The 15,095-nt window shown below is 44.9% G+C and overlaps 1 protein-coding gene across 1 annotated transcript; it reads left to right on the plus strand.

The window, feature by feature from the left end:
- The first annotated feature begins 446 nt into the window (after positions 1-446).
- LOC140221451 (uncharacterized) lies at positions 447-1,704 on the plus strand. Its single transcript, XM_072291073.1, has one exon. The coding sequence runs from the start codon at positions 498-500 to the stop codon at positions 1,236-1,238; it is 741 nt and encodes a 246-aa protein (XP_072147174.1). The 5' UTR covers positions 447-497; the 3' UTR covers positions 1,239-1,704.
- The last annotated feature ends 13,391 nt before the right edge of the window (positions 1,705-15,095 follow it).

Consider the following 15,095-nt stretch of genomic DNA (forward strand, 5'->3'; position numbering starts at 1 on the left):
CGTTTTTCTTCTTCGTCTGACGCGTATGGTTACGTATGGTTTCGGAAGATCGGATTTGTGGGGTTCTCGGACGCCCCGACTGACTGCATCCTGATTCGGATTTGGGTTCCGCCGGACCTCCTCAACCGAATGCATAGCCCATTAGTTCGTGGAAGCCAATGTGCCAAAAGGGCCTAACAGTATGGGGCGAGCCCACGTGATCGTGTTTGTTTTTCACTAACGAATCGTCCTAGCAAAGAAATAACGAATCCCTCTCAAAAAAAAAAAAAAAGAAATAAAGAATCGGACAAGGTTTTGCCTGGACGCGCGTTACCGACTGTTGTTAGTAGCCAGTCGCCGATTCGAACAAAACAGCCGGCTCGGACTCCGGCCACCCCGTCCTTAAAAGCAATCGAACCCGCACGCAATCAAGAAGACATCACGTCGATCCCAAGTATCGCCAGCGCTCGAGTTCTCCCGGTGCTTACTCGAGCTTCTCACCACTCGCCCGGCGATCGATGGCGCCACCGCCGCACATGGCCGCCGCGCACGCCACCAGTCGCTCCAAGGGGGACTCCCTCCTCGTCACCGCCGTCTACAGCGCCGCCGACACCTCCCGCGTCGACGTCAAACTCGTGGACGTGGCCTCCGGCGCCATCGTCGACCAGCTGGACGGGCAGCGCACCGGCCACCTCGCCGCGGCCGGCGGTCTCATCTGCCTCGTGCGAACCGACGCCGCGGCGGGCGTCCGCGTGTTCAACCCGGCCACCGGCGCCGTGACCGACATCCCCGCAGGCACCACGACGGTGGAAGGTAGTAACCAGACCTCGTTGGCGGCGTACGTGTTTGGCCAGGTCCCCGCAACTGGAGAATACAAGGTTCTCCGGATCAACACAGCCCGCGGCAGCCATGCCGAGCCCAAGCAATCATGCGAGATCCTCACTCTCCGCGGCCGCGGACGGCGCTGGAGGCCGGCGCAGGGCCCTCCGGCGGCCGTGAACACGACGATCTCCCGGCAGAGGGCGGTCGCCCAAGGGTTCGCCCACTTCTTCACGACTTCTTCCGACATGGGCGAGTACGACGGCATCGCCTCGTTCGACCTGGCGAAAGAGACGTGGAGGCCGAGCCTCCTCCGAGGCCCGCTCCCCTCTAGAAGCCGCAACTGCTGCCACTCCAACCTGAGCCTGGTCGAGCTCAACGGCTGCCTCGCCTCGTGCACCATGACTACCTCTCCTGCTGCATCGACATGTGGGTGCTAACGGACCTGGAGAAGGGGAGCTGGTTGAGGATACAGTCTCTGCCTCTAGGATCGATCCTGCGCGGCTGGGATGAGCCCGCCAAGGGCCAGCCGGCTCCATTGATACCGGTTTCACGGCTTCCACGAGAGATCTTTGCGCAGCCATTGATGGTGTTGGACGACGGGAGGATCGCCTTCTGGGTGGGGGTTCCGAATGGCTCGGTGAGGGTGTATGATCCGAAGGCGCGCAGATGCAAGGAGGTGGTGGATATGGGGAAAACTTGTACTGTTGTTGGGTTGTGCAAGGGGAGCCAACAGTTGGGGTGCACGTAGTAGGTCAAGGAGAGTGAAAGTGCTACGATTTGTTTGTTGGTTTGATGTAATTCAGAATAATGCATTTTATTTCTCTTTTGTTTTACACGTTTTCAAAATTGCCGCGAGACCACATCAAAAGTTTATATGCACCATTACGCTCCCTCCGTTTTTGCGTTGTACGACCGTGCCACACCATATGCACTGACCAAGAAAAGTACTAATTCTATGTAAAATCTGATTTAATACAATCCATACCTCTATAAAATAATATGATACGATAAACTTCTCTTCTACTTTTAAAACATTTAAGTAACAGACCTTTGATAATTTTAATGGACAAACATTATGAACTCATGAGGTCATGGACAAATATAGCAGAAGAGAGATCTTGATGTATTTTGTTGATCTTAAACCTACACCGCCAATAAATGCATTTCTATTTCATTTTCAGTATCTATTTTGCGCCGTCATACCTTGATCGGGCGTCCAAACGCAGGCATTGCAGCTACAGAGCCTCATTCCGAGCGCGGCTTCTCCCTGTCCTCCCGCGCAGTGCTCCAGCTAGCGGCCGGCGACACGCTGATGCGCCGGCCACGGCGCGGCCCACCCCAGGTGCCCCCGCACCTCCAACGCTGCTGCCGCGTCCTCCTCCAGGCCACCCTCCTCTCCTGCTGCACAAAACGGGAGCCACCGTTGATCCGTAGCACGTCGGCGTACCACTGGATGAAGCACTCCGGCTCCATCCAGGTCGCCAACGCGTACGCCTTCGATGGTGACGGTGACGCCGCCGCAGGCTGCTCCAAAGCAGCGGCGCTGTGCGGTCGGCCCTGGCCAAGCTCGCTAAAACTGGGCGACGCGCGCGCCATCATCACAAGCGGGGCGGGCGTGCCGCGTGCGTGTGCTGCTGCTAAGGACCGTGCCTTGTGCAGGCGGCGCACGTGCGCGTGCTGCACTGGTGGCCAGCGAAGAAGTATCCGCCCGCGCCGTCGAGTTGGTTCTCTCTTGGCAGTTCGGTACTCATGACTCCTGCAACAAGTAAAGTCAGCTCCTCTCCCAGCTTAATTTTTCCCCTGCACAGTGTTTCTGTTGTGTCCTACCTGCCAAACTTGCATTTTCTTTGGCTGTAGACACTCGTTCGTGAGTGTTGAGGCCGGTTTCCTATATTAAAAAAACTTGCATTTTCTTGGTAATAAAGTGTGGCCGGCGATACCTATATAAAACAACAACAAAAAAAGAGTGTCTGCCCGTACAGAATAAGTATCTCAATTTATCTTCCGGTTATTGACACCAACATCTCAGTTATTGTTCATACTTTACACAGGTCGGTACTAAATTATCATTTTTTTCTTTTTCCAGCAGTACATTGTTTCAACATGTATCACCTGCTTCTTGCGAGCAGCTTCTTTCTGGTGGTGAAGAAATGGACTTATATCAATACAACAATTGCGTTTCTCAACTGAGTTGTAAGTTGTAACTCCAAGGTTAGTTCGAAGCACTTTAATTCACCAGCAAATTTAATTTGTTCCAATCACAGTGACAAGTTCATAAGGGTTCAACATTTTTAAGTACCAACTCATAAAAGAAACTGTCAGTTAACTTCTCTTTAACCCATTGGTACTAGTTTTCTTTACACTACGCTAGAATTGATTTGTTCTGGAACATAAAATTTAGTGTGCTGGCGGGTGTGATTGGCACCCACCAGCACAAAGCTTCCTTGGGCCGGCGGGGGAGTACCCGCCAGCAGAGATGCCACTGTGTTGGCGGGCGACCTAAGAACCTGCCAGCACAGATGCACCCCATCTGTGCTAGCAGGTGGCTTATGTCGCTCGCCAGCACAGACCTCGCCCAGATAAGGCCACGGGCAGTTTCTTCCCCAGCCAACCTTCCATTTGGAGCTTGCTCGAGAGGAGCTCAGGAAAAGCTCCAAAAATACCAAATCTAATGGGGAAGATTTTGCTCTTGATTTCTTTGGAGGAGGTGGCTATATAAGGTGAGTTTGTGCCATTCCAACCTTCTTTTTCAACTTCTATCCATCATTCCTAGCTTCATTAGGTTGTCATCTAGATCTAAATCTAGACCTAGAAGAGAGAGAGAATAACTAGATATTGATTATTTTGTAAATAAAATTCTATAATCATATTATAACCATTACAATACTATGTTTGTTGTTTTAATGGAATATAGAATTGAGTTTGATTATATTTTTCTGACTTATTAATTATTACATCTATAGTTTTAATTAATGAAGTTTAATTGAGTTTTATTTTTCCCCTTCTTCTTATTAATTATTACATCCATGGTTTAATTGAGTTTCATTTAGGGTAATATAGAATTAGTTTTTACTATATTTCTTCCTACTTATTTGTTACTACATCCATAATTTAATTGAGTTTATAGAATTGCGACTCATAACTCATTAAATTAGTTAACATAATAGAGAATTGTTGTCATAGGTTGTTAAAGATGGATCATAGAGCATGGATGTATGGCATACAGAGACATTCTCATACTTTCATGTCAGAGGTATCAAAGTTTGTGGAGGCTGCGGAGAAGCACGCTCGTATTTGCAAGACAAAGCAAATACATTGTCCTTTTTTTATTGTAGCAACAATATTGTATGAGAGGATACTATGCCATCAAGAGGCACTTGATAAAGCGAGGTTTTGTGGATGGATACACAATTTGGTCCCACCATGGTGATGCAGGAGGTACTTTCAACAATATAGACATTGATACTGGCTCTGATGAAGTGGGTAGTGATGATGCAAACGAAAATGGTCATGTTATGATAGATGATGATTATGATCGTGGAGATCAAAATGATGATCAAATAGATGCGCGTGTGGAACCACAGGTGGATGAGGAACATGATGTTGATATGGAGGACATGTTGCGCCACATTGAACGCGAAGTGTTGCTAGGGAGTGCTAAAGGGTTAGAAAATTTCGAGACACTCAAGAAGGCAGCAAAGGACCGTATGTATGAGGGATGTGGGAAGGAGTGGACAGTGTTGCGTTTCGTCCTTTGTCTTCTGATCCTGAAGGCTAAATTCGGCTGGTCAGACAATAGTTTCAATGATCACCTTACTCTGCTAGGCAATTTGCTCCCGAAGACTAACTTTGTGCCAAAAAACACATATGAAGCAAACAAGATTATCAATACATTGAAGATGTGTATGCAAAGAATACATGTGTGCTGGAACCACTGCATATTGTATCGCGGTGAGTACGCAGCATTGGAAAAGTGTCCAAATTGCGATGCTAGCTGTTACAAAAGTAATGCCGATTTCTATGAGGACTGTGCCGGTTCCTCCATCAGGAATAAGAGTAAGAAGGGTGCAAAGAAAAGTGCTGGTGCTCAAGTGAAGGACGAGTCCTGTATAGGTACTGGCACGATGACTTAGCGCAGAGTCCTTGCCTTGGTGATGTGGTACTTGATGGTGGTGGACCGTCTGAAGTGTTTGTTCTCAAACCCAAAGACCGCTGAAATGATGACTTGGCATGTTGATCGCCCAATAAAGACTGACAGAAAGCTTCGACATCCTTCCGATACTTGCTAGTGGAGGACCTTGGATGCCAATCATCCAGAGTTTTCAGATGATAAAAGGAATGTACGGTTCGCGTTGAGTACAAACGACATGAACCTATTTGGTGAAAGAAGCAGCACGCACAACACATGGCCAGTGCTGATGACCATATACAACCTTCCCCATGGCTATATCACAAGAGAAAGTTTTCTTTTGCTAACCATTCTCATACAAGGTCCGAAGCAACTTGGCATCAACATAGATGTTGTCATTGAGCCATTGATGGAAGGTATGCAGAAGCTTTGGGTAGATGGGGTTCGGATGTGGGATGAGTACAGACATGAGCACTTCACACTAAGGGTCATTATCTTTGTTACTATCAATGATTATCCCGTCCTATTTGTCTTGACAGGTCAGGTAAAAGGTAAGACATCATGCGTAGTTTGCTTGAATGGAACATCATATGTGTACCTTAAGGGATTTATGAAGATAGTGTTCATGCGGCACAGACGCTTCTTATTGAAGACGCACAAATACCGCAGGATGAAAGATTTTTTGATGGCACCAATGAGAATGATTTTGCTCCAAAACTAGCTATGGGTTAAATAATATTTGAAATGTGCAAGAAGGTCAAGATCAAACTCGGTAAAAACTCATTAGGTGGTGCTGATAATTTGAAAAGGGGAAGGAAGTAGGCTGAAACTACAGACGTCGCAGACATGCTGTTTAAGAAGATGTCTATCTTCTTTAAGTATTTGTCATACTAGCAAGAGCTGGTGGTGTGCCATGCCATTAATGGGATGCATCTTCAGAAGAATGTGTTCGATAGCACCATCGGATTGTTGGGCTTATCATGCAAGGCAAAGGACGGACTAAAATCACGTAAGGATCTGGTTGATCTTCAAATTAGGCCAAAGCTCCACCCGCAAGAACTTCCTAATGGTAAGAAATACCTTCCCCGGCTAGCTACAACTTAACACCAGATGAGAGATTGGCTATGTTCAAGTGCTTGCGCGGGTTGAAAGTGCCGATCGGATTCTCATCCAACATCTGGTCACTAGTCCCATTGAAGGACATGACGCTTGCCAGCTATAACTCTCATGATTGTCATGTGATGATCAAATTTTTTCTCGCTAATAAGATCCGAGCTATCAAACTAGTATTCGTAAAGATGGTTATCATATGGATGTGTTACTTCTTCAATGTGATTTCACAAAAAGTGATCGATTGTGTCAAATTGGTTAGGCTTCAACTGTTTGTATCAGAAACTCAGGCCCAGCTCGAGATATGCTTTCCTCTATCCTTTTTCGATATCATGGAACATTTCATGGTCCACATGGTCTAGCAAAGAACTGAACTAGGGCCTATGTACTTCCATCAGATGTGGACATACGAACGGTTCATGTCAACTCTCAATGGATACATGAGAAACAAGGCCTTTCAAGAGGGCAGCATGATCGAGAGCTAACATACAGAAGAGAGTGTTGATTGCGGCATAGATTACATAAAAGATAAGAAAGCTATTGGTTTACCAGAATCTCAACATGAAGGCAGATTGTCCGGGAGAGGTACCATTCGAATGAAAAGATTCATAGACAAAGACAACCAGCAATTGAAGAAAGCGCATTCAAGCGTTCTATAACAGCTCACAATAGTGGAGCCCTTCATCGAGCAACGCCTAAATGAGGTCCGTGGACAAAGTAATGGTCGCTCGGAGGATTGGATCATCAAAGAGCAAAAGCATCGTTTCCCATCATGGTTGAAGGACCATATGCAGCTATTTGAAGGAAATTACACAGACGAAGTAACATTGACCAGGTTGGCATCTGGCCCATCAAGCAATGTCACCTCATGGCAAGCATTTGAAATTAATGGATACACATTTTATACCACCTCAAAGGACAACAAAAGCGTGGCATACCAAAATAGTGGTGTTCGCATAGAGGCGATTGATACATCCGGATTAAACATAACTTACTACGGTTTCATAAAGGAAATAAGGGAATTTGACTATGGAGAGAATATCTGGATCCCCGTCTTTCGGCGCCAATGGGTCAAACACCCGAATGACGTTACAGATGAAAATTATGGGTTGACACATGTAGACCTAGCCAATGTAGGTTACAAAGATGACCCATGGGTACTCGCTGAGCGTGTCGCACAGGTATTCTACATAACTGACTCTATGAATGCAAAGAAGCACATTGCCATCTCTGGAAAACAAAGGATCCTTGGAGTTGAAGGTGTAGTGGATATTGAGGATTACAATCAGTATGAGGAATTGGACCTGTTCAAAGACCATGAACGAAGAATCAAGCGTGTTGAAACAAGCATTGATAAATCCATGAAGCCATGGTTACGTAGTGACTGTGAAGGATAAATTAACATTTCTTATTAGTTATGTTGTAAGACTTATTAATTATCTTATAAGATTTTATTAATGTGGATTAGACTTTATTATCTTGTAACTGACCACCGCAATACAATATAACCAGTTTTGATAATAGTGCAAATTCGTACATCAATACTTAAAGGTCTTAGAGAGAACAAGTTCAAATCCATAAGAAAAGGATAGGAGTACAACCATGCATGTTACATACATACTCCGGCTTGCTTCCTTAGATAACATAGTTAAGGTCTCCAATCGTCCAGCCTAGAACTTCATCAAAATAAGTTAGAGCACGGATGAGTGCACTCTCCTTCGCTTCACATGGACGATCACATACACTACTATAAATCTCGAACAATGGAGACGTTAACTGATGTGGCCTATAGAAAGTGAGATGAGCCTGGAATTTCCAATCTAGGGTGAACATCGGGTTTCCACCCATGTAAGTCAAATCAAAATTTTCCAAGACTTGATCCAGAATCACATGAAAGCTCACTTCCGCAATGGTAGTACGATATATATCCTAAAAGATGATAATAACATGATGAAAGTTGAAAGATATAATATAACTAAAGTAAAAAGAATGTTTCATACCATATCATATTGATTAGCCAAGAAAGCCTCTCAGTAGTCACAATCACATTGCCTTCTCCCTCCTCGAGCTCCTTTATTTGAAAATATGAAAAGTCTGGCACAAAGTACCCATGATCCTTAAGCTGCTCTAGGCAGGCCTCCACGACGGTCCTCTCAAAAGTTACCCTATTTGGTGCTATTTTACCCCATACGGCAATTGAAACCATTGGGATGGCCCTCCTGGTGACATAAAGGTGAAATCTGTATCTCAAACAGGTACTTGAAAAGAGAGATGTACTCTTTTCAAATTAGGTTTACCAACGTCCTCGGTTTGCATTACAGGAGAAGTACCACCTATAGCTTCGACAACTACTTTGAGCCATCTAATAGGTTTGATAAGCTACATTGTATGTAAGTTAATTTAGAATTTATTCATGTGTAGTAACAAAATCAATTAAAAGAAGGAAACAATATTACTATGTTGGGAATTGTTCCTCTGCTTCAATCGCCAAATGGCAAGTCAATGGGGCCATGGAAGTGAAGTCCTGAATGACTAGCGGGAGGATCATCGAATATATACTATCCCCTGCCACCTCCACGGCCACCACCACCATGGGGAAAAGAATTTCCACTTTCCATAGTTAGCCCAAACTATCCACATAAAATTGCAATCGGTGGTTCCACAAACATCAACTTCAATGATAATTACGTCAAAAATTGATTAATTCACAAAATGCTCAGAATAAAAGATTATCCAAAATAATAGAAGAAATTTACAATTGTTAGTTTAGATCTCATGAACATTGTTATAACTAATCATAACATATTTATTATAATATGCAACTGCATGGAATAAAATGGAAAAAGGTAACAATTTTTAATTTCTAACACAATCTCTATCTAAGAAAAAATATAGTGTGATCTGCATATAAACTAATCATAACATATTTTTTATCATGTTGCAATTGCATGGAATCAAAATAGAAAAAGTTCACAATTCTTCTTAATTAATTTACTTGAACAAAATGGAAAAAATGAAAAAAAAACAACCGGCCGAGGGCTCGGGGAGGCGGCGGCTCAGCAACCGCGCGTTGCAGACGGGGAGGAGGGCCCGCGGTGGCGGCGCTCGGGGAGGCCACGACAATGCAAGTTGGGGAGGAGGTGGAGCAGTGGTGACGCGACGACGAACATAGAGGGGAGGCGGCCTGGCAGTTGCGCGTTGCGGATCGGGAGGATGGCCCGTGGCGGTGGCGGCGGCGCTCGGGGAGGCCACGACAATGCAAGTCGGGGAGGAGGTGGAGTGGCGGCGGCGCGACGGTGGACGGGGAGGGGAGGCAGCCCAGTGGGGAGTAGGTGGAACTCGAGGAGGAGGCCGGTGGCGCTCAGGGGCCGCGACGGAGTCGGGCAGCCTGACGGCATGATTTTCGTTCACAACGTTGGGACTTAGAGAATTTCATACGCACCCCCAAATTTTGTAGGAGGCACCAATGTTAGCGGGTGCTAAGCACAGAGCTTTTGCACTGGCGGGTGGCATTAGCGCCCGCCAGCATAGCTATTCTATGCTGCGAACACAGAGTTTTCACCAAATTTCAAACAATTTAAATACTTGCTAAATGAGTTCAAAATTGTTTCAAACTTCTATACCTGAACATAAATGTTATATAATGAATGTAAAAAATATATTTTCATACATAATACAAATGTTTTGACTAGTTAGTTCACATGTCACTATAGGTTGAAGCACCTCATGAGTTATAGGGTGATTATGACTTGCATATCCATTTGGGAAGGATGAAATGTTATACTATCTCAAAATTGTCTTATTATTTTTGTCCATGTTGGTGCACTGGTAAAGTGGTTACATGCCAAATATCATGATTGTTAGACCAAATTATATTTTATTAAAACTGAGTTAAATTGAAAAGTAAATGGATTTTCGTATTAAACCTTTGAAAAATGTTCCATATTTAAGAAAATTACATGATTTGAGATAAAAACTAAAAGGTATGTTTACAAGAAAACACCACATCCAAGGGGAAGGTGGATTGTGTCATTCCATCTAGGTTTAATTTAATTTTACTAAAATATAAATTTGTCGAACAATCATGATAATTGGCATATAACCACTTTAGCAGTGCACCAACATGGACCAAAAATAATAACACAATTTTGAGATAGTGTAACAGTACGTCCTTTCCAAATGGATATCCAAATCATAATCACCCTATAACTCGTGAGGTGTTTCAACCTATAGTGACATGTGAACTAACTAGTCAAAATATTTGTGTTATGTATGGAAATATAACATTCACTATATAACATTTATATTCAAGTGTAGAAGTTTGAAACAATTTTGAAATCATTTATCAAGTATTTAAATTATTTGAAATTTGGTGAAAACTCTGTGCTGGCGGGCACTAGTGCCGCCGCAAGCATAGAAGCTTTGTGCTGGCGGGCGGCTTTAGTGACCGCCAGCACAAAGGAGCTCCTATATAACGTGCAACTAAGTCACCAAATTTTCTAAGTCTAGGCGTCAAATTTTCATTACACCGTCAGGCTGCCAAATTTTTGCGTCGGAACCACCGCCCTCCTTGATGCCAACGTCGCTCACCCGTGCGCCACCATGCCTCCTGGAGTGCCAGCGCAGCCCCTTCCCCGACGCCGCATCCTCCTCGACGCTGCTACCGCTCACCCGTGTGCCACCGTCCGCCGCCACCCCATCTCCACCGCCGGCCGCGCCCCCATCTCCACCGCCGGTGGGCCTTCTTCCTCTCCACTGCCGGCCCTCCCCCGGTCCGTGAGCTCAAGCGGCAGGCCCTGCCCCTCCACTCCTCCCCGACATCGCTGCGACACCTCCCCGACGCCCGACACCGCCATGCCTCCGCTCCTCCCTGACGCCTGACATCATCATACCTCCCTCCTCCATGATGTCGCCACGGCCGCTGAGAGCTGCCGCGCCGTCTCATTCCCTAGTGCCACCGCTCCTCCCCGAGGCCGCGCCGCCACTCCGTGATGTTGCGCTGCCGTTCCTCCCCGAGGCGCCTCTCATCCTTGAGCCCACGCTGCCACCGCGCCTCCCCAAGGCTGCCATGCTGCCGCCGGTCCTCCCCTAAGTCGAAGTGCCTCGTCTTATCCCTGAGCCCGAACAGTTGTTTTTTTCTTTTTTTCATGAAAAATAATTACTGGATTGCAAATTATTGTAGAAAATAAAATGTAATAATAAATGTGGTGTTTAAATATTTATGGATTGCAATTTTCATGAATAATAAATATGTATAAATTGTGAAAGGAAAAGTTTGGTGTCCAAATATTTATTGATATGCATAAATTCATGAATAATTAATATGTATTAATTGTGAAAGGCAAAGTTTGGTGTACAAATATTTATTGATATGCATAAATTCATGAATAATTAATATTTATTGATATGTATAAATTCATAAATAATTTTGTTGGCGCTAGAAGTCGGTCAACCGAATCCAAGCGACCGACACACGACCCGGGAGAATCTGCTTAGCTCTTGTTCGGGTGAATGCCCTGGTGCAGTTCGCGCGGCGTGCCAGCCAATCTGACCTGTTGATTGGCAAGGAAGAACACGTGTCAGGTCCAGAAATTACGATCGGCTAAGTTTCCGATCGAGAGAGTTTATCGGTGAATCGGCCGATTTACTGTGGTAATGAAATCGGCTATAAGACAGCCTGATCTCTATAGCCTTGTAGACAGGAAATTGCTAAAGTGATCGGTACAAAGCTTATGATAACAACACTAGGAACAGATCTAATCGGCAATAGATGAATCTAACGATAGAAAATAAAGAAAGCCGATACTACCGATTCCTAGCTGGATAACCGGTGATAAAAACTAGAAAAACAGGTAAAAACCTATGAATCTAGCAAATATCGATAACTAGTGAATAAATCTAAACGAAACAACAGCGATACGCCCGAAGTTAAAGCTTAGATATTACTCGATAAACGGAACTTACAGAATCGGCCGGAGATCAAGATGATACAGCCCTGCCAACCCGCACGAACTCGTGGAAAAGAGAAAAGTAGTGGCGAAGTCGCTTGAAAGTAAGTACGAGGAAAAAAGTAGCTTGTTGTATTGATTGGATGATGATTACAAATTTACAAAGGTAGCTATTTATAGCCCCGTACAGATAACTTCTTAACCGACTAGAATTCTATCCCTAATTCAAACAGAAAACGAATATCTACAAGCACAATTCGTGCTAAGTTGGTTACTCCACGCTTCGTGGGCTGACTTCCACCTTACCCTTCTATCCCTTTCCGAGCTCGTTCAGGCCCAATTAGCCCATCCCTCTAATCGGCCGATTCCTTATCGGCAAAAGATTACCGATTGGGATTCTGGTATATTTGACCCAAAGCGAGACAGAAGTTACCGGCCGATCTCACACTGTAGCACCATTTGGCCGATTCCCAACTGTGCTTCTCCGATTCCCCCTCTTCTTGGCGCCGATTCTGCTAGTGACGAAATCTGGCGTCAACAAATTTTAAATTGCAAGTATTACAATTTTGCATATTAAGAGCGATGGACAACAATGAGAACAATGTTGAATCCTCCAAAGAGGATTCTGATTCTGACGACGATTGTGGATCGTATTCTACTCCACCTAAGTACGAACCAAGCCCACCTAGGTCTCCTAGTGTCCAGATGAAGATGACCCTGGATACGATCCAATACAGATCATCAGGTACCTGCATGGACATTCATATACTAGCTAGTGATATATTTGTTGTTCACATGAAGATGGTAAATCCCAACTATTGTTTTCTCTATAGAACGATGACCAATCCCCGGTGCATTCCCCACCACGACATCGTAGAACATCTACTCTGCATGAAGAGGAGGTAGATGCCTCTGCACCACAACCTTCAGCTAGTACTGCTTCTAGTAGTAATCCAAAAAGGAAACGTGGGAAATGAAGCCGAAACCATATCCCTGAAAAAGGTAATCTCGTAATAGAAAAGATTGGCACCAAAGGTGAGCCCATATTACCTAAGGGGATATCTGCTAGGTTTCAAAACAAATGTGGAGCTATTGTCAGGGATAAATTGCAGATCTGGATCATGACTAGTAATTGGAAGAAGGTGCCTACCACTACAAAGGATGTATTGTGGGGCACATTGAAAGAAAGGTTCACTTTTCTTGAAGGTCAAGAGAAATTCACAAAAAACTTTGCTGAGGGCCTCCTTGGGAGATGTTTCAGGAATTGGAGGTCTACTCTTAATAAAGAATATGTACAGAAAGGCAAGAATGCTAGCGATGACTTCGGTAGGATTCCTCCAGAAATGTGGGAAGAGTTCAAACAACAGAAGAACACGCCAGAAGCAAAAGCCCTGAGCGAATAAAATATTGCGAAGGCTATGAAAGCCACCGAGAACCCCCATCACTTGGGTGTGGGAGGGTACGCTGCCAAGATCGCTAAATGGAGGAGAGAGGAACAAGAACGGATGAGAGCTGGTTTACCGGATATGTTTGAAGGTTTGGATAAGCGCACTAGGAATTGGGTACTAGCTCGAATTTCGACTGTAACACCCAACGGTAAGGTTAAATTCAAACACCTCTCAACAGACAAAATTTACAAGAGGTTGGAACAACTCCCCGAGGTGCAAAAGAAGGGTCTTTCCAAGGCCGACAAGGAGAAAGATCAGCCAACTGTCACGATCGGAACTGCGGAGCACTCTGGGCGTGTTCGAGGGATGTCATCAACATTCCCCAACAACCAAGCAAGCTACAGGAAACACGACCGTTATAAGAAAAACCTTGAAGAGAAGATGAGAGAAATTGCCAAGCAGGAGTTCTTGGAATTCTTGGCCAACCATGGGATAAGCCAAACGATGGCTGACCCGACAGTATCCAATGGTCAACGACAGGCAGAACCAACCATGCTACTTGCCCAAACAAGATTCGTTGCTCCAAGTAGTACTGGCTCCATTGCAAACATGCGGTATCCTGTTGACGACATACAAGTGGATACACCATGCAGGTTGGTTATACCTTATGGAAGGAAACAAAATAAGTTTCGAGAGGTCGCAACCGGCATGGCAATAATGAGTCATGTGTTCCCAAAGGCACCCCGCCAGAATACGCCTGGGTGCAAGTTGTTACGTTGTTAGATGAGTTGTGCGAGATAGACATCCCTACTGATGAGGAGATTGAGGTTCTCGGTGATGCGATGAACCAGTACATATTGTGGCATCACCGAGATATCATTCTGAATGTATCGCTAGAAACCTCACGGACGAGCCAAGAACTACCCCTTTCAGATTCAAATGTTGACACGGAGCAGCCAACGCAATCACATGTGCAGGGAGCTAACAATGAGGACATGTAGCCAATGCTATCACCTGTCCGAGAAGCTTTCAATGAGGACAATGGGACATCAGCACTAGAAGGCGATGAACGGGTAGATGATTTAGAAGTTAATGATCCAACATCGCCTTCGACGACATCTCCACCTCCCAAGAGGCAAGCAATACCTCGTAGGGTTAGCACATATGAAAAAGCTCCATTAGCACACGTCGACAAGTTTTCATCTTCCGGTGAAAAATCTGTAACTCACAACGCCTCTCGGCAAAAGAAAAATGATCAAACCTCAATTTCTTCGCGTCAAATGATGTCCCAATGGATTATGAGCATGGCAAATCATTCTTGTATTAGTGGGATCTGCTGGAGGGCAAATGAGAACTGAATAAGCTGTATGGATGGATCATGAATGCAATGAAGCAAGGCATTCAAGAGATCACCGCGAATGTCCCAACTAAGGTTTTCCTTGGCATTCTCCTGTACCAGATTGTGATCGATTTTGAGGATTTGCACAAACTTTACCATTGACGAAACCTCAACGTGAATCTCATTTCCGTATGGTGCTTGTAAGTCCACATGTACCGTATACACGAGTTTTAAATACATAAGTATATATTTTATATGTCAAGTACTTGAGCGACCTATTCTGCAGGATGCAATGGAGGGAGGAAGAATTGACGAACGACAGGTTCAAGGTAGCGTACCTTGACCCAGCATGAATAAGCGAGCCAGAGCACATGTTCAAA

The sequence above is a fragment of the Setaria viridis genome, chromosome 9 (genome assembly GCF_005286985.2).
Source record: "Setaria viridis chromosome 9, Setaria_viridis_v4.0, whole genome shotgun sequence".
Taxonomy (NCBI): domain Eukaryota; kingdom Viridiplantae; phylum Streptophyta; class Magnoliopsida; order Poales; family Poaceae; genus Setaria; species Setaria viridis.

Bases quoted from the DNA above. Each gene is read 5' to 3' on its own strand.
- LOC140221451 (XM_072291073.1), top strand. From the start codon at position 498: ATGGCGCCACCGCCGCACATGGCCGCCGCGCACGCCACCAGTCGCTCC.